The sequence below is a fragment of the Alexandromys fortis genome, unplaced genomic scaffold (assembly GCF_014885135.2).
Source record: "Alexandromys fortis isolate MF-2015 unplaced genomic scaffold, M_Fortis_MF-2015_v1.1 scaffold_67, whole genome shotgun sequence".
Lineage (NCBI taxonomy): Eukaryota > Metazoa > Chordata > Mammalia > Rodentia > Cricetidae > Alexandromys > Alexandromys fortis.
The window spans coordinates 726115-744410 of record NW_026067945.1 but is presented as its reverse complement, the minus strand read 5'-3'; the positions used below and the strand labels follow the sequence as shown (position 1 = coordinate 744410).

Genomic DNA, 18296 nt, shown 5'->3' with positions numbered 1-18296 from the left:
GGCTTTGGCGAGCTTTGTTTCCCATTTTTGAAATAGAATCCAGAGCCTCTGTCTCCTGCTTCATTCAGTGTGACTTGCTTGGTCACAGAGATGGTCTGTTTGCTCTTTTCTCATTGCTTTAGAATTTCCTCTATCTCTTGCCTGCGTGCATTCTTCTTGGCTTTGTCTCTCATTTTAGTGAACTTTTCCCTTCATTACTTTTCTTGCCAAAATTATGAAGCCAGAATATGAAAGTTAAGGACACCGGCACTGTTCTGGTGGCCTGTAAATTGGTTAGAACACACACACACACACACACACACACACACAGTGGACATTTTCCTGAATAATCTACTACATGGACCCCTAGAGGCCCAGTAGCTCCATTCAGAGGTCTATTTATCCTCAAATGAAATGCTATGTATGTGACTTGGAATGCAGGATGGCTAAGCAGCTTTACTCTTAACTACTGTCTTAGTTAGGTTTCTGTTGCCGTGAAAAGACACCACAGCCACAGCAATTCTTATAAAGCAAACATTTAATTGGGATGGCTTGCATACAGTTTCAGAGGTTCAGTCCATTATCGTCATGGGGAGCATACAGCATACAGGCAGGTGTGATGCCAGAAGAGCTGAGAGCTCTATGTCTTGCTTGCAACAGGAAGTTGAGTGGCTGTCATGCTAAGGGAGGCTTAAGCCAGAGGCATCAAAGCCTGCCCCCACAGTGACACACTTCCTCTAACAAGGCCACACCTCCCAATAGCGCCACTCCCTTTGTAGGTCATTTTCTTTCGAACCACCACAACTACCAAGCACTGGGAACAACTCAAATGGCCATCAGTAGGTTAGGCATAAAAATAGAGCGTATTCATGCCATTTAATATGATGCCAACAAACATCACTCACCTGCATCTAAATATAGTAACGCTCTGAGTGCAGAAAATTAGTGAAATTAATGAAAGTGTCATTGGGAAAAATATACAGACTGAAGTATGCAAGTGATCCCCAAAACAAGGAGGGAGGTGATGAGCTTCCAGGGTAGAGAAGAGGAGGCCTGCCTGGGTTTGCCTTGAACGCTTGTGTGTGTGTGTTCTCTTTCACAAAATGAATGGTGAAGAAAATGGGCAAGGTTGAAGGCGGCCCCATCTCCTAAAATGTGATGCTTTCGTATGACACATCCCACAGACAGCATTGTCTAAGTCCAGCATCACCTAGGGAGAATAGGCGAAGATGCAGGTGAGCTTGAATGCTTATGCCCTTTGTTGGTAGAGGTTTCATTTGGATAATTTGAAAACTATTAGCCTTCTAATAATGCCATGTATGCTTGTACCAATGGGAAAAAAAAGATATATAGCTATACTCTATGAATCTCCTGCTTAGGCTTGGGGTGGGCCCTTCAGTTCCCCAGAATTTAGTCGTGCCTCTTTGGAAGGTAATTAGTTCTGGAAGGAGGGTGCAGAATCACAAAGCCTAGGTAGGGATGTTGAGGCTCAGAGCTCCCATCCAATCCCTTTTGCTCACATTGGCTGGTGAGAGCCAGTCACAAAATCCCCAGTGCCCAGTCTTGAGGGTGTCCTGGGATGCATCCGAAGCCGTTCTCCTGTGGATTGATGTGGAGATGCTGGGGATACACGCTTGCACACACGAGGAAAGCAAAGGCGTAAAGGAAGAAGCACTGTGGATAAACACTTAGAAGCCTAGGTAAGCAGTGTAGGGGAGAGTTACAGGAACTCAGGGAAAGAGCTTGGTGTGGGCATTGTCCAGGGACGCATCTCAAATGAAAAGGCAATTTGACATCTGGGGACCAGAGCTGAATACCTGCAGGGGGCATGCCTTGTAGGAAGAGCCAGCCCCTGCACATTCCTTAGCTCTGCGGATGTGGTGGATGCATCCTGCCCACATCCAGTGATTAGGAATGACAGGCATGATACATGGATGCCTATGGCACCATCCTTCGCAGTCCATCACACGATGAAAACTCATTTGTTACAGTTACAGCAGGCCAATATTTGTCTGAAAATAACATGGGCACTTTGAGTCACCTGGTGTGAAGCGTTTGTCAGGATTTATTGGAAGTGGGCACCTGCTAGTCTATGGGAAAGAATTTGTTTCATGTTACATCAGCTTTGAATAAAATCCCACAGGTTTAAGCGACTGTTTTCTGTTTAGGCATTTTATATCCTGGTTTGCTTTTCTTTTCTTTTTAAAATCCCATTTCTGCTCAGGCACTGGCAAATCTGTTCTTTTTCTTGTAGCAGAGAACCTCATACCTTTCCTGCTTTGCCACTGTTTTTCAAAGTTCTATGAATGCATTTGTTTCCTCCCATGGCCCTTAATTTTCTGAGCTATTTTAATTTATTCAGAGTCCCCTGACAGTGACCGTTCATGTAGTATGACAACAAGCTGAAACTCCAGGGAAACAAAATGACTGTTAGGTAGAGGTGGGGATAGAAAACCCCACCGAGCCTTGAAGATTAAGATGGGCTGCAGGCCGATGGATGGAAAGGATGCCAGGGACCATGGAGTGATGGAGTAAGAGGAGATGGTCTGGCCATGAGAGAAGAACGAGGCAAAGCTCATCTCTACAGAACAGTAAATGCTGGAGTATCTTTCAGATTGCAATTATTCTTGTAGCTCACCTGCAGTTCATGCAACTTAAAGACTGCTTGAAAAATGATGTTCCTCTCTCTCTCTCTCTCTCTCTCTCTCTCTCTCTCTCTCTCTCTCTCTCTCTCTCTCTCTCTCTCTCTCTCTCTCTCTTTCTCTGTGTGTGTGTGTGTGTGTGTGTGTGTGGGAGAGAGAGAGAGAGAGAGAGAGAGAGAGAGAGAGAGAGAGAGAGAGAGAGAGACATACACATGTGCCATCAGAGGACAACCTTGGGAATCTGTCCTCCCCTTCCACCTTGCTCAAGACAGTACCTCTAGTGGAGCGAGGGGAAACTGTGGTTGGAATGCATTGTATGAGAGAAGAATTTTCTCAAGACAGATTTTAAGAATCTATGTTCTTTGTCGCTGTACACACCAAACTGGCGCTGTACACACCAAACTGGCTTGCCTGTGAGCTCCAGGGATTCTCCTGCCTCTGCCTCCCATTCTGCTATAGGAACACTAGGGTTATAGGCATGTACTACCTTGCCTAGCTTCCCCTAGGCTCTAGGGATTCAAACTCAGATACCAGTGTGCAGGTGGCACCCCCCTTACCCGCTGAGCCAGCTCTCCAGCTCTGCTTTCTTTTTTAATGATTGCTTTGAAAAAAGAAGTTGAAGTAATTCGTGGCCTTGGTCCATGGAAATCGTTTTAGCTGTCCTGGTCTGTTTCCAATGGAGCCATTTCACGTGTCCTTGCCGTGTCATAGCATACCTCAGAGCATACTTCGGGGGCCAGATGCCGTGCTAATAGGAGACTTGTCTGTGTTCCTGTTTAGATAAAGTTCGACAGCGTGGAGGTGTGCGTCTGCTGCGAGCTGCAGCACCACTCATCCGGATGCAGCAACCTCGGGGAGACACTGAAGCTGAACCCGCTGCAGGAGAACTGCAACGCTGTGCGGCTGACCTTGAAGGTGAGGCTGGGCTGGGCGGTGCCTGCTGCACGCCCTTCCCTCTCCTGGAAACGGGAGGAAGATTTATTAGCATAGCGAATCCTTTCAGCTCCCGACTCATCCAGGTGGCTGGATGCTGAGGATCATCCTTCCGGGAAACGTATTTTAAAGCGTTGTAGAATGTCCTTTGGAAGCTCTGATTTCTGGGCCCCTGTTTCCATCTTTGCCATTTTCCTGCCTCTGACAAATCAAAGCAGGGTAAGAATGGCTGAAAGAACTCTTCACAGATGAGCTTACCATGATTACAGTCTCTGCTGTGACTCCATCAAGGTCTACATGGTGATGCCTTTGACTTCTAAAATGATATGTAGGGCTGGTGAGATGGCTCAGTGGGTACAGACCCTTGACATCAAGTTAGTGACCTTAGCTAGAACCCCAGAGCCCACATGGAAGGAGGAGAGAACTGACCCCAGAACAATGTCTCCTTTCCTCCTCACACACAGTGGCATGCTCATGCAACCAATATATAAATGACAAGTAAACAAACAAGCAAATGTAAGTAAATGATAAAGGAAGAAATCTTATAATCGCTTACATAAAGAATTTGATCCTTTTTAAAGGGAGTATATTTTCCGGGCGCGATGACGATCCTTTAATCCCAGCACTCCAGAGGCAGGTGGATCTCTGTGAGTTCCAGGCCAGCCAGGGCCAGACAGTGAGATCTGTCTCAAAGGAAAAAGTGGGGAGGGCACATGGAAATGCTATCTATATTATTCCCACCGCAGCCTGTCTTCTTTCAAGGGCTATTTTACTGAAAACCCAAAGTGGCTGCTTAAAAAATATGGTCAACCCAGTCCTTTTCTTGGAAGGAAGTGGCTGAAATGTTTTGGAAGCTGTGCTGCCATCAAAGGACTTCTTTGTTGGGGGTGAGACTGTTTACAGAGGAGAGCTCTGGCCTATGGCCAGAAACCACTTCCGTGGACCACAGGCTCCAAAGACAGATGCCTCCAACCTGGGGAGAAGAAGGACGGTGGCCACATGGGATGTACCTATGCTTATTTTGGAGGTAGTTTCCCCAACACCTGCTCTATCCACATGGGGAAATGGGCCAAGTTCTGGCTCCTAGTACCCACCGAAGTGACAGCCCGTGAGAACGGGGGAAGCCAGAGCTGCAGGTTCACACGGATGCTTCTCTGGTACCAACTATTTCTTGTGGCCCTCCATTACATATCTTCATAGCCCACGCATCTCATATGCTGGGGTCTGCTCAGGAGCAGTGTCCAGTGCCTGCGTGGCCATTCATAGCCCACTGCAATGGGGAGTGAATGGACTTTGCTTACTCTAAGATCTCTTTCTGATATCGTCTAAGTTAGTGCTTGAGCCCAGGTATGCTTTCTCTCTGCATGTAAAGAACATAATCAGACCTTAGGTAATCACACAGTATGCCCACCACCTCCTGGAAAAGCCAGCAAGCCTCCAGGGCATCTCGGGCTCTGGGGACCACTTGTGTGTGTCACTTTATGGCACTATAAAAAATATTCAAGTAATCTACTTGGAAGAGGAAAGGTTTGGTTTGTTGTGTAGTTTTAGAGTTTTAAGTGTGTGATCAAACAGTGCCTTCTGCTCTGGGCTGTGGTGAGCCTGCAGAGCATGACAGGAGCGTGTCGTGTGACAGAGCCACTTACCTCACCGCAGGCAAGGGAGTGGAAGCAAAAGAGGAAATCAGGGTCCCTCAATCCCCCAGGAGGTTTTCTACCAGTGACTGAGGACTCTTGAAATCTTGCCTCCTAAACCCCGAAGCTTTTAATATTTACTTATTTTTATTTTATATGTACGCAAGGTCTACTTACATAAAGCCCTCCAAGGAGATGTGAATTGAAGTTCGGGAATGATGTTTTCTCTAAGGTGCAGGCTCAAGCCTAGGATGGCCTGGACTGTGAAGTCTCATCCTTGTGTACTGTCTCTTGATGAGAAGAGGCAATGGAAAATTTGTTTATGGAGGAGCCAAATGGAATAAAGTCTAGGAACTCAAGCCAAGTCTGGCTAGCATAGCTGACTGTTTGAACCTTGTCAGTGGCTCTTCCTCGGGTAGATGCAGATACCCCGGATACCGATAAGAGTTGAAGACAAAAGAAAGGCTCTCCCAAACTTCTTATTGATCCTTTTTTGCAAAATACACTCAAGGCAGAAGCTATCAAAGCCAATGGCAGAAGCCTCAAGGGAGACAGGGTTGATGACCACGGTGGGAGGGTGATGATCTAGTCATAACAGTGACGGGAATTAGGAGAAGGGGACCTTGCCCCACCCCCAAATGGAGGTCTCTATAGAGAATAGTGGCGCTGGGATGAGAACTTGCTTTTGCCTGAGAGCCGCGAGATGGAGACTATTGGACACGAGTGTCTGTCTGTGGCCTATTGCTGTCTTCCAGTTTTGTTATTTTTCTGAACTTGTTCCTATTATCTTAGGTTCTTAGCATTTCCATATGCATTTTAGAACAAGCTTGTCAGTTTCTATGGCGGCCCTGCTGGGATTCTGATTGAGATCGTGTGGAACCTACACATTACTTTGAACAGGTCTGCTTAGGTCTCCTTTTATTCTAACAGTGTTTATTATCTTCATCAGCATGCAATTTTCAGTTTATAGATCTTCACACATTCTGAGTTATTTATCCCTTTTCCCCATTTATTTTCATAATACTTTAGAATCATCTCTTATTGTTGTATGTGAATTTGATGCTTGCTACTGATCTTGTATCCCGTGGTCTTGCTAAAGTCAGTTTCTAGCAGTAGGGACTCTTGGGTAGCTGATCCTTTGTAATACAGAGATCGTTTTACATCTCCTATTCTGTGTTAGTCAGGGGTCTCTAGAGAACAGACCCAGCGGGACACTTATAGACATAAATACAGTCAGAGGATCTTTCTATGGGCACTGGGAAGTCTCACAATGGGCTGTCTACAAGTTGAAGACCCTAGGATTCTGGCAATGAAGCTCAGTCCAAGCCAAAAGCTTCTGGATCAAGGAAACAGATTATAACCTTCAGTGGCGTAGGTCCTGGTGTTCAGAGTGCTTGGAGTTCTCTGATGTCACAGGCAGGACATCCTGACTGAGAATAGGAACCTCACCTTCATGTTTTGTTGTGTCTGAGGCTTAGGCTGATCAGATGGTGCCCTAACCACACTGAGAATAGACTTCCCCACTTGCTCCACTGACTTGTGGGCAGCTCTCCTTCATAGACACGCCTGGGATCAGTGCTTTACTGGTTCTCTGGGCATCCTTTCTCCAGTGCATCAACTCCTGACCCCTAGTCTGGATGGCTCACTCACCTTCCTGGCTTTTTTTGCTATAACTGGGAATTTCAGGGCACTGCCAAATGGAGGTGGGAAGGGGGAGCACACATTGTTTTCCCTGCTCCTGACATTAAAGCTTATAAATACTGTTTGTTCCAAATTGCTCAGTGATTCCCATCACTGGGTAGTAAATTCCACTCCTGTCCATGAGAGGATGTTGTTGTATTTTGTCGTCCTCTTAACAGCATCTTGTAAGTCATCTACTTACAGAAATGAGGCTCTCAACAAACCAAATACCAGGTATTGTATTCCAGCAGGCAATAGACATAGCTAAAGCTCTGGAGTCCAACCCCATCCTACGGTTTGTTTGTTTTTCAGCTTCTATAGTTTGAGCCATGGTGTTGAATTCTGTCTCTGTAACCATCAGTCATCTCTGGATTCTGTCTGTCTGAGCATCCCTGGGTGGTCCCTAGGTCCTTGGCTACTGAAGGGAAGTTTCTATTGCAGTTTAAGCATAGGTAGAGGTGCAGCTATTGCAGACAGCCCCTAGGTCATTCTTTAGTAAATGGGCTCTTGCAGTTTAACAGGATAGCGGTGTCGATCATGTCTTAGGACGTCTTTGCAAACCTTGGCTTTCTTGAGATAAGAGGAAAGGGATTCCGCTGAAACAGGCAGGAGTACAAGCAGAGCTCAGGAAAATTTTAGCACATCTTAATCCTCCAGCTCTACTTAATCCTGTGGCTCTCAGGCCGAAGCGAGGAAGCCTCCCTAGTGCGGCAGCAGCACAACGGAATACTAAACGCTTAGCATATGTTCTTCATTTCGTCTTTGATCTTACACTCTCATTGTCTGCAGTCTGATAGTGGGGAAAGGGACTTCTCTGTGCTGAGCCAACCTGACATCCCCAAACTCTCCTCGGTCACTTCCCTTGGTTATATTGATGGTCCTAAAGCATTTTTCATTTCTATGACTTTTTTTTTTTCAAGACAGGGTCTTACAGTGTAGCTTAGGCTGGCCTTGAACTTAGGTGATCCTCCTGCCTCAGCCTCTCGACTGCTCGAAATTTCATGGATGAGCCACTACTCCTGGCAGACCACTGTTCCCTATTCGTAGAATTTCCACTAGACCGGTTCTTCTTGCTTTCATCTGTCCGGTGACTTACCTGTGTGGTCCTGTTCATTGCTCGTCTTTTCTGCCAGAGCTGGTGTTTGACTGCATTTACTCCAAGCTGGCTCTCATACTTCTTCTTGGAGGTTCCCTCTTTCTCTTAGAATTTGGTGGGTTGCCCTGTGACCTGAAGCCTGAACGGACTCAACTTCATTTGGGATTTTGCAGTACCCAGTGTCCTGTTCTAACTGCAAAGCAATGCTCTTGCCAGTTTTCTCTATGAAGTGTATTGAATACTGTTCCAGAAGATGTTATCGCTGCCAATATGAAATTCTTGTGAACAGCTCCCCCAGCAGTTCCATCTTAGGACATGCTATTCTCTTTTGTCGTTGAATATTTACATAGGGAAAGTCCTAAGATCCTCCTGACATCTTTTCAGCCTTTCCAGCTGAGGCTGGAGAGACAGCTGAAGGACGGAAAGTACCTACTGCTCTCACAGAGGACCTGGGTTCAGTTCCCGGCATCCACATGATGGCTCACAACCTGCAGTAACTCTACTTCTTGGGGACCCATGCCTCTTCTGACCTCTGCTGGCTCCTGAAGGCACATGGTGCAATACATATGCTCAGATGCATGCACATCCATGTAAACTAAAATTAATTTTAATTAATTTTAAAAATAAATTGTAATTAATTCATTAAAAAAATTGTAGCTTTTCCCACACATTGCAAGGCTGTATTTCTCAGCTCCCTGTGGTTGCTGAGGGGATGTGAGCAAATTTATAGGTATAATTTCCAAAGCTTTGACTGTAGGGTGTCTTCAGAGGTCCTTCTCTGAGAGTGAAATTTTTCATTGTCCTGCCCCATCAGCTGGATCAGATCACTGCAGGAAACAGAGCCTCCCGCAACTTACTCACTGGGTGTATAATATGAATGAGAAGTAATGTCTTGTTGGGATATTTGTTAATGCAGCATGACTAAACCCACCTTGCTTCCATCTTTCTCATCAGGTACCTGTATGCTCTTACTCATGGCCCATCTTCTCCCCACCCGCAGAGCTGGTATGACAGTTTTTGGGTGTAATTTCAGTAGCATTTTTCAGTTATTAGGTCTATTAGTTCCACTAAGGCGTGTCTTGATACCACATGGCCATTGGGTATATGTGTCTGCATTTCGCTCTATTTCAGACAGGTTTACTTTTTAAAGGAATTATTATTATTATTATTATTATTATTATTATTACAAAAGAGTTTCAGCATGTAGGTGTGCACATATGAGTGTAGGCACCCCCTAGAATCCAAAAGAAGGCGTGAGATCCATCAGTTACGGCAATTGTCAGCAACCCAGTATGGGTGCTGGGAACCTGACTTGGGTCCGCTGCAAGAACAGCGTGACTCGGGCCCCAAACCATCTCTCCCAGACCGTACACATATCTTTGAAGTATGTATCTCCCACCCCGTACACATTTCTTTGAAGTATGTATTTGATCCCCTGTCCCCCACTCCCAGTTCAGTGTATTTACAAGAGTGGCATATTTTGTGGACCATTTTTATCTATAGTTCATGACTGCCTCTTTCCTCTTATTTCAAACTGCATCTTCCACCCCAGTTCACTCTGTTTCTCTGCCGTCTCTCCCTGCTATCCCTGCATCCACTGTCTTTCCCTTTGCTTTCAGTGTGATGATGAACTCCGGCAGCCCCCTTGTCAGTCTCCATCATAGTCCTGGAGCCCTTGGACCACAGCTGCCCTCTCCCTTCCTCCTGCTCTTCGCAGGTCTTCCTTAGATCTTTCTTCTGAGCAGTGTGGATACATCAAAGCACTAAGGCAGATCCCGGACCCCTCGAAGCTACCCAAGCTTGTGCTCTTCGAATAGGTTTGACTTAAGGCGTTCTACTTTCTTTTCACAGTTACAGATACTTCTTCCTCCGAGAGATGTATAAATCTAATCGCTTTGTCGCATTTTCTTGTAATTACTGGCGCAGTCGTTTTTAACACAACGTTGCTGTTGAAAACTTAAGACATGCTATGATGGATGGCTTCCTCTGAGGAAGGGAGGGCTCCTCGGGGGCCCTGTGCTGCTTTGCTAGTGGTAGAGCTCTTGGTCCCTAAAACAAATCTGGGTTGTGGGGAATGGGGTCACCTTGGGCAGGACTGATCTGCACAGATAGTCACGGGAGCCCCGCTTAGCCTTTGAAGAATGCTTCCAGTACCTAGTAGAGGAGGGGGCTGGAAAAATGCTTCCTTGATTGGTTTCCTCCATCTATCTGTTTAGGTCAGCAATTGTAGTGGGTTCATTGATCTTTTGTATAGTCCCATTTGAGGTCTTACTTATCTGATTAGTAACACTCCGTGTCTAAGTGTCCATATTAAATTATAGATTATACATCCTACATTTCTAAGGAACTCAGTTGATGCTGGCAAAATCCCATATAATCGACTCGGCAGTCAAAGAGCTTTGGTTTTGGTAGTGTTTGAATGACTGGTACTGAATTAGTGAGGTTTGGTTGAATGCTCTTGCCTGTGATGCTGCCTCCCTGCCCCTTGTGTGGTACATGGAGTTTACAGAGGAATAATTTGCCAGCCAGGAAAAGAGCCCAGAGCTATGCCTGTGGCTGATGACGAAGGGACTTGGAATCCAGAATAAGATGCAGACATTGAGCGTCTCAGGCCTCGTGTAGTCTTTGCTTGTGTGGAGGCCTCCAAGCCCCTAAATCTTTTTCTGCCTCCTACACTACCCTGCTCTTCCTCTCCTCACCCCACCATATCATGCCACACTGATGCCATTCTGAAGAGTTAATAGAGAACCCTGGGGCAGAAACGCCCTCTCTCTTAAAGATATTGATGGTCTCTCAAACATCGTACTACAGCCATGGCAAATGTCCTATTCTCTAGCTGCCAAGTTGAGGACAGAACAGAGCCAACAACCCGAGGGGACCCAGAACTCCATTGTGTCAGGCTAGGATTCTCGGATTCCTGTAGACTGGAGCATGATGACATCCTACTGGCCACGCACTCACGGCATGGGAAAGAAGACCACAACCTGGGAGAGGTCAGGAGGGGCCCACCGATATGGGCGATGAGAGGTCAGGAGGGGCCCACCGATATGGGCGATGAGTTGTAGGCAAACTTTTCTTTCCCACCTGCCAGTTCCCAAATAACCAACAGTCTTAATATTAATTATAAATGCTTGGCCAATAGCTCAGGTTTGTTACTACCTAACTCTTATATTTTAAATTAATCCATATTTCTTATCTACACTTTGCCACGTGGCTTGGTTCCTTTCCTCAGTGTGACATGCCCATCTTGCTTCTCTCTGCATCTGCTGGTGACTCCCGACTCTGCGCTTCTTCCCAGCATCCTCCTAGTCTGCCTCTCCCACCCAATCTCTTCCTGCCCAACTATAGGCCAGTCAGTTCTTTATTAACCAATGAGAGTAGTACATATTCACAGTGTACAGAAGGATTATTCCACAGCAGTGAGCAAGTCTCCTTTGTGGAGCTCACTCCCCCATGATCCCTGCCCTGCCCCTGATGAAGGGGCATACCTGTAGGCATTCATTCTGAATCGTCAGGAAACAAGGTTTAAAGATGAGGATATGGGTATCTGATTTCCCAAAACTTTGACAGTGGCGAGTCAGTAACTGAAAACACAAGTTTGTGGATCTTTCTGGGTGAGATATTGCCCATTCTTGTTGTAAGATAAGATGACAAAGAAATGATACGTTTTTTTAAAAATTAGTGTTTAAAGATTGTACTCACCAGGTCAAACCCAACACAAATATGTGACATTTTCTATTCAGTATTTACAAGATTTTTAAAGTCATAAAAATCAAAATTGGTTAGTGGAATATCCATAATGGGCTATACTATATTTATCCCCCCTAAATTCCTTGCTATTTTCAAGGAAGCCATCGTGATTTTATTATAATGACCCAATTCTAATTCAAAACAGACTGGAACACCTCCTTTCATGTACCTGATTTAATTTATCAAGCTACACTAAGCCAAATAATCCAAGGAAAGCTAAACCCCAGGCGAGGAGATCAACATTTTTCAAGAAACCAGTGAGTTCCCAAGAGTGTGTGCTCTTACTTTAAAGGTATTTTGTCTCCAAAAAAGCTTGGGGTGGGGGGAGAAAACAAGACAATTTCCTTAAAAACCTGGAGACATGAAAAGCCAACTCATGCCTCAGTTTTGATCGTGTTCTTACTCGTGCTAAGGAAATGAAAACAATTTGTGTATAAACGTAGAGCCCTGGCCCTCCCTGCTCTTGACATACCCTTCTCAGATCCCAGCTTCTGCCGCCCCAACACAGAGCATGGCCCCACCTCCAGGTTACCACGTGACCTGGTTCTCTCCAAATCACACTAGGACAGCCGATCCCTATGCCCTTACCTCCTTACTTTTTAAGTTTCTACTCTCTTGAGGGTAAGAAAAATAAACCCATGTTCCCTGCCATCGCCATCCCTCAACACATGACTTCTCACACTACACACATGACAGTCGTCTCCCCACACACCACATACACTGTCCAGCAGCTCGGATTCTGACCCTGTCTACCTGGGCTGTCACCAAGACTGCCATGCTGAGTTGCTACCCTGCCCACCATTTGTGCGGCCTCCAGCACAGTGACAGGAAGACTATCTTAGGCTGACAGTTGTGGCTTACACCGAGGGGCACGGTTCAGCAAGCACCCTGTCTCTGAAGTTAGCAAAAATGCCTTTCAGTAAGAAGGATTAGCTTCTTCATTCTGGAAGATTTTGGAGCACCTCTCTGTGCCTAAGTCAGGCACTGCGTGTACAGCCACTGAGACAGTAGCTCTGGATGTTCAAGGGCAATGAAGCCTTGCTGGGTGATGTGTTGCTTTTGCCGTAACAAAGCAAAAGCGTTGGATTATGGATATTTTCAATCTCTCCCTTTGTCTCAAGAGGGATATCTGTTATTTTGCTGGGTGGGCAAAATTTTAGGTGTGGGTGTGCTGAGATGGCTCAGGAGGTAAGATAGTAGCTGCTAAGCCTAGTGATCTGTGTTCAGTCCCTGGGACCTACGTGGCAGGAAAAGGGAACAGACTCCTACAGGTTCTCTCCTGACCTCCAAAGCACGTGCACCTCCTCCATAGGATAAATGTAATACACAAATTTAGACATTCACAGGTTATGGATGGGGCAGTTACAAGTAAAGGGCGGGCAGCAACCGAGAAAGTGGGAAGAGCTCGGGTGCACCTGAGGGTCTATTGTTAATAATCTCCAGCCAGAACAGCTGCACACATGGTGACGATGTAGGCACAGATGTTTGGCCACACATATATTGCCCCCCCCTTACCACACCTGGATACAAAAGTCCTAGGGACCAGGATCCTTCGTCACCACAGACATGAATAAAGCTAGAGGAACTAGTCTTTTCTGGCATGTTCCAGAAATTTTGCAATACAAACACCAAGTAATATAGATAGTGTTGATGTAGGTGGGTCTTCTATCTATCTGTTGTTTCATTGGTTAATTAATAAAGAAACTGCTTGGCCTGATAGGACAGAAAATTAGGTAGGTGGAGTAGACAGAACAGAATGCTGGGAGAAGGAAGCAGATTCAGGCAGATGCTATAGCTCTCCTCTCCAAGATGGATGCAGGTTAAGATCCTTCTTGGTAAGCTACCACCTTGTGGTGCTACACTCATTAATAGAGATGGGTTAATCAAGATGTGAGAGTTAGCCAGTAAGAGGCTAGAGCTAATGGGCCAAGCAGTGTTTAAAAGAATACAGTTTTAGTTTCTGTGTAGTTATTTTGGATAAAGCTAGCCAGTGGCCAGGAGCTGGGAGGAGGAAAGCGGCCCACAGCTCCTACAAATAGTGTAACTTTTTTTTTATATGAAGTTCTGTGAAGTATGTGAAGAGGTGCACCTTAATTTTGAAGAGCATGTACTGCTAGATGTCTGGGAGGCTAGATAAGAAATCAGTTATGATACAAATGGGGTCATCTTTGGAAAGGTTAATGCTAAAGACACTCTTCATCTCCGTGAGCTGCAATCTCATTATTTAGACATTTTAAGGTCTAATGCGATGCACCCTGGAAATGTCCCTTTAAGATAAGACAGCCCTCCCAGCCTCCTCCCCCGTGTACCGTCCACCCAGTTTATTGTCCTAGTTCCCCTCTGAACAGGAATTTTGTAGCCACCCCTACCTAACACAGGTCGTGTGACACAAAAGAATCCAAGCCTTAGGGGGCAGTCTAGGGAGGGCTCAGGTGCATTGTGGGAGAAACAGGTGCAATCCTTCTTTCTTCATGCTGCAGGTTGTCTGATGTGTGCTTTCCATTCCAAGGTCTGGAGACAGGGGACTGTCTGCTCACAGTGGACTGCTAGACTAGGACTCACTGATCTCATCTGGACACTGAAAGCATCCCAGTCGCTCCAGTGTCTGAGTGAGGGGCTTGAGGGTGGAGAGCAAGCTCATCCGTGGCTGAGCAAGCAGCCTGGGGAAAAGAGCACTGGCTGAACCCACGCCTGGAGGTTGTTTTCAGAGCTTGGAATTGGGATCGGCATGAGAGGAGACTGTGATGAGGAGCGGTAAATGTGCCGTAGGAGAAGATGTGCAGGAATGAGAGAAGGGTGAGGCCGTGAGAAAGGCACCCTGGCAATGGCGGAAGAGCAAACCGCGGGAGTGGAAGCAGTGCAGTTTCTGTGTATGGAGTTACCTGAAGAAAGCTCTCAAAGCCTTCGTGATAGGTGAGTGAGGAAAGAAGGAAAGGATAGAATCAGAGAGAGAGAGAGAGAGAGAGAGAGAGAGAAACAGAGAGACAGAGACAGACAGAGAGAGGCAGAGACAAACAGAGAGACAGAGACAGAGAGAGATAGAGAGAGACAGAGACAGAGAGAGAATTCATAGCTTTCTTTCGGGCATTGATGTGATTCAGCAATCAATAGGCAACTGGCTACAGGAACTTCCGAGGAATAATGTAATCACGGAAGCGCTGAATAAAATTATTGTGTGTTCTCGTTATATCAAGGCCACAGGGGAGGTGGTCGAATTGAGAGGGGCCTCTGGAGAGAGCCTGTGGCATGGGATGTAACGTACCGTGGCCGAAGCAACCTAGGGGCAGGATAAAACCTGATAGTGTGATTATTATTTTTTTTTTCATAGGAACCTGGCGGGCTTCTCTGAGTGTCATCCTTTGTGGCCTTGTATGCACAGCTCTTTTAGTACACTGTATTCTCTTCCAACCTGTGTGAGGTTAGCAGTGTGGACTTCTTTATTTTCGTTCTAGGGAGAAGGACAGGGAAACCCCATAATGTCAGGGACTGAGCAGCATTCTCACAACTAGATTTTTGGCTTCCATACCTGATGTGGTCCATCCTCTGCTCCCAGTGCAGTCCACTTGCTAGAGGACAGAGACGCAGTGGTGCCTGAAGCACTGTCTGACCTGTGGATGGTTAAGGAAACCTTGTTGTTCAGATGGATGCCTCGGCTGTCCCTTGTCTCATGCACCTGCTGGCACATCCTAGAATCTTAGAATTGAGTAATGTACACTCTGCCCTGAGAATTAATTAACAAGTTCAGCACATGCGTGCGCGCGCATACACACACACACACACACACACACACACACACACACACGAGAATGGTATGATAATAGTAGCTCTAGGCTTGTCTAGCCATGACACTTGTGTTAGTGTGCTTCCGGTTGCTATAACAAAATTCTTGAGATCCAGAGATGTATAAAGTATAAAAGAGGCTTATTTGGCCCATGCTTCTAAATACTGGGGTGTCCAGAAGTGTGGCATTTGGTCTTGGCAAGTCAGAGGGTATCACACGATGGGACACAGCACTGTCTGAGTTCATGTCTCCTTTTTCATTAAAAGCCAGTAAGGCTGTCATAGGGGAGGGTATCCCGCCCACTTAGCTTCATCTGGCCCGTACCACCCTCACCCCTAAGGAAGCTACCTCCAACTGCCTTTACCCCATACATTTAAGATTAAGTTTAATCTTATTTATTTATTTATCTATTTATTTATTTATTTTATGTGTGTGTCTGGACTTGCATAAGTTTAGGGGTACCACGTGTATTCAGAAGTCCACAAAGGTCAGATGAAGGCATAAGGTCTCAAGGAACTGAACACGCAGATGGGAGGGCACCCTCTGGAACTAGAATTACAGATAGTTGTGGGCTGCTGTGTGGGAGCTTGGATGGAACCCAGGTCTTCTGCGTGAGGTTAAGTTTTGAACACAGAAACCTTGGGGGTAAAGCATTTAGACCATGGTTTATTATAATGTCCTGTGACATCCCCAGATAAAACCCCTCACCTCAGTGTTCCCTCCTTCCCTCTACAGGTTCGATGATTGCCTAGAGGCAACCTTTGTTGTGGGGAGACTTTTAGCCATTCCCCTGCACAGCTGCACACCTCATCAAAATTTACATAAAACCTTAGTGGTGCAATGAACGACTGTCTCTTCCCACCCCTCTTCTTGTGTCTGTACCATGTAGATATGGACCACAGTCATGTCTCCTGTGAATGGGTCTGGCTTGTTTCCAGTGTCTCCGCTGTAGCAGTGGGCACTCAACAGCCATGTGCCCTTTGCAGCACAAGCTAGATTTTCTCTAGCATGCGTACCTGGGGTGGAGGAAGAGTACACCTGCCAGACTTTCCCTCCTGCTCTCCATGGCAACCGAACTGACTCGGTCTCATGGGGCTTAGAAGAGGCGCCCTTCCTTCTGGATGCCATCATTTCACGCAAGGCGTGTTGCTCTTTGTGTCCCTAGCGGGAGGATGGCCACCAGTCTCGTCAGTTTTCCCTTGTAGGCTATTTGTTCTCTGTTCTAAACTGTTATCCTCGACCATTCTAGCATCTTCTGTCTGGGCCTCGTCATTCCACGCTGTCTGGGTGCTGCTTGTCACAGAGAAGCCTTTAGTTGTAAAGCAGGAAAATTCAGTTCCTTTGCGACTGTCATTTTTTGTGTTGCGTTTTCAGAAATATTTTCCTGGACTGAACTCACAAGCACACCTAGATTTTATGAGTCCTTATCTCTCTGTTGGTTCCTTCCATGTTTAAGCTGCCTCTAACCCAGATGCACCCACTTAGGTACAGATGCCTGTCACCTGCAAGAGCTAAACACCCAATACTCTGATGACCCAATGCTGACTCACCTTCACTGCCTGCTGCTGCTCCAGGCTATTGCAGGTCTGTCAGTCATTCCACACTCAGGGATGACCTAGACTCTCCTCACAGATGAGGATCCCCAGACAGACAAGCTTTTATAAGCTTCCATCTGTGCAGAGTCACCGAGGCTCGGCGGACAAGCAGGACTCCCTGGGATTGGTCCCCACTATCCTTCCTAAACTTCCCCCTAATGGGACCTAGCGTCTCAGCTCCTGCCCCTCTCTCCCCATAACAACCAATGGATGATGTCATCATCAGTCCTGGCGGCTCAGGGTGGAGAGCTGGGGGTTGCCACCTCCCCCCCTTCTTCTCTATGCTACTCCTTCCCCTGTCCCCCTCTTCCTCTTTACTTTTCTTCTCCTTCCCCTCCCCCTTCCTCTTTTCTGTTCTTGTCCTCGGGTCCACTCTCCTCTACCTCCTGTATGCTGGTCCACTAGCTTCATGGGAGACTGAGGCAGGAGGATCAGTTGAACCCAGGAGTCCACGGCCAGTCTGAGCAACATTATGAGACCCTGTTCTCTAAAAGGAGAAAAGGTAAAAGCTAGGACCAGTGGGGGACAGAAAGTGGTGTCAGAGGGAAGAAGGGTAGCTAGATTATTTTATTTTTTATATTTATTTATTTGTTGTCTATACAATATTCTGTCTGTGTGTAGCCTGAAGGCCAGAAGAGGGCAACAGACCTTATTACAGATGGTTGTGAGCTACCATGTGGTTGCTGGGAACTGAACTCAGGCCCTTTGGAAGAGCAGGCAATGCTCTTAACCTCTGAGCCATCTCTCCAGCCCCGGTAGCTAGATTTATTGTGGAAACAGATCTTCCAACAGCTATGGAGCCAGGACGAAGAGGCTCCACTTGGAGGCCAACAGCCGATGAGGGGCTGAACCCTCAGAGGCCAGCAGAAGAGAGGGAGTGCGGGGGTTGATTTAATCGGTGCTGCTCCGCCATCCTTTTGTTTTCTGGGATTTTAGTGACCTACAGTCAACCTTGGTCCAAAAATCTTGAAGAGGAAATTCCAACAGTAAACAACTGAAGAGTTGGAACAGTGCGCCATTGTGCACAGCGTGATGAAATTCCATACCACTGCTCTCTGTTCCACTGGGAACATGAGTCATGCTTTGGTCCAGCGTATCCATGTTGGGTGCACTGCCTGCCCATCAGTCAGTCATTTATGCCATTTGGGTTATAGGATCAGCTGCGGAGGGATCACAACTCAGACCACCATCCTTTTCAACAACAGC

At 46.4% G+C, this 18296-nt stretch overlaps 1 protein-coding gene across 1 annotated transcript in view; it reads left to right on the top strand.

The window, feature by feature from the left end:
* Entrep2 (endosomal transmembrane epsin interactor 2) overlaps nucleotides 1-18296 on the top strand; it is a 382445-nt gene that overhangs the window by 315229 nt on the left and 48920 nt on the right. Inside the window, exon 4 of the mRNA XM_050149176.1 lies at nucleotides 3402-3536. Within this exon, the coding sequence (XP_050005133.1) occupies nucleotides 3402-3536 (135 nt within the window). The remainder of the gene's footprint in view (nucleotides 1-3401; nucleotides 3537-18296) is intronic.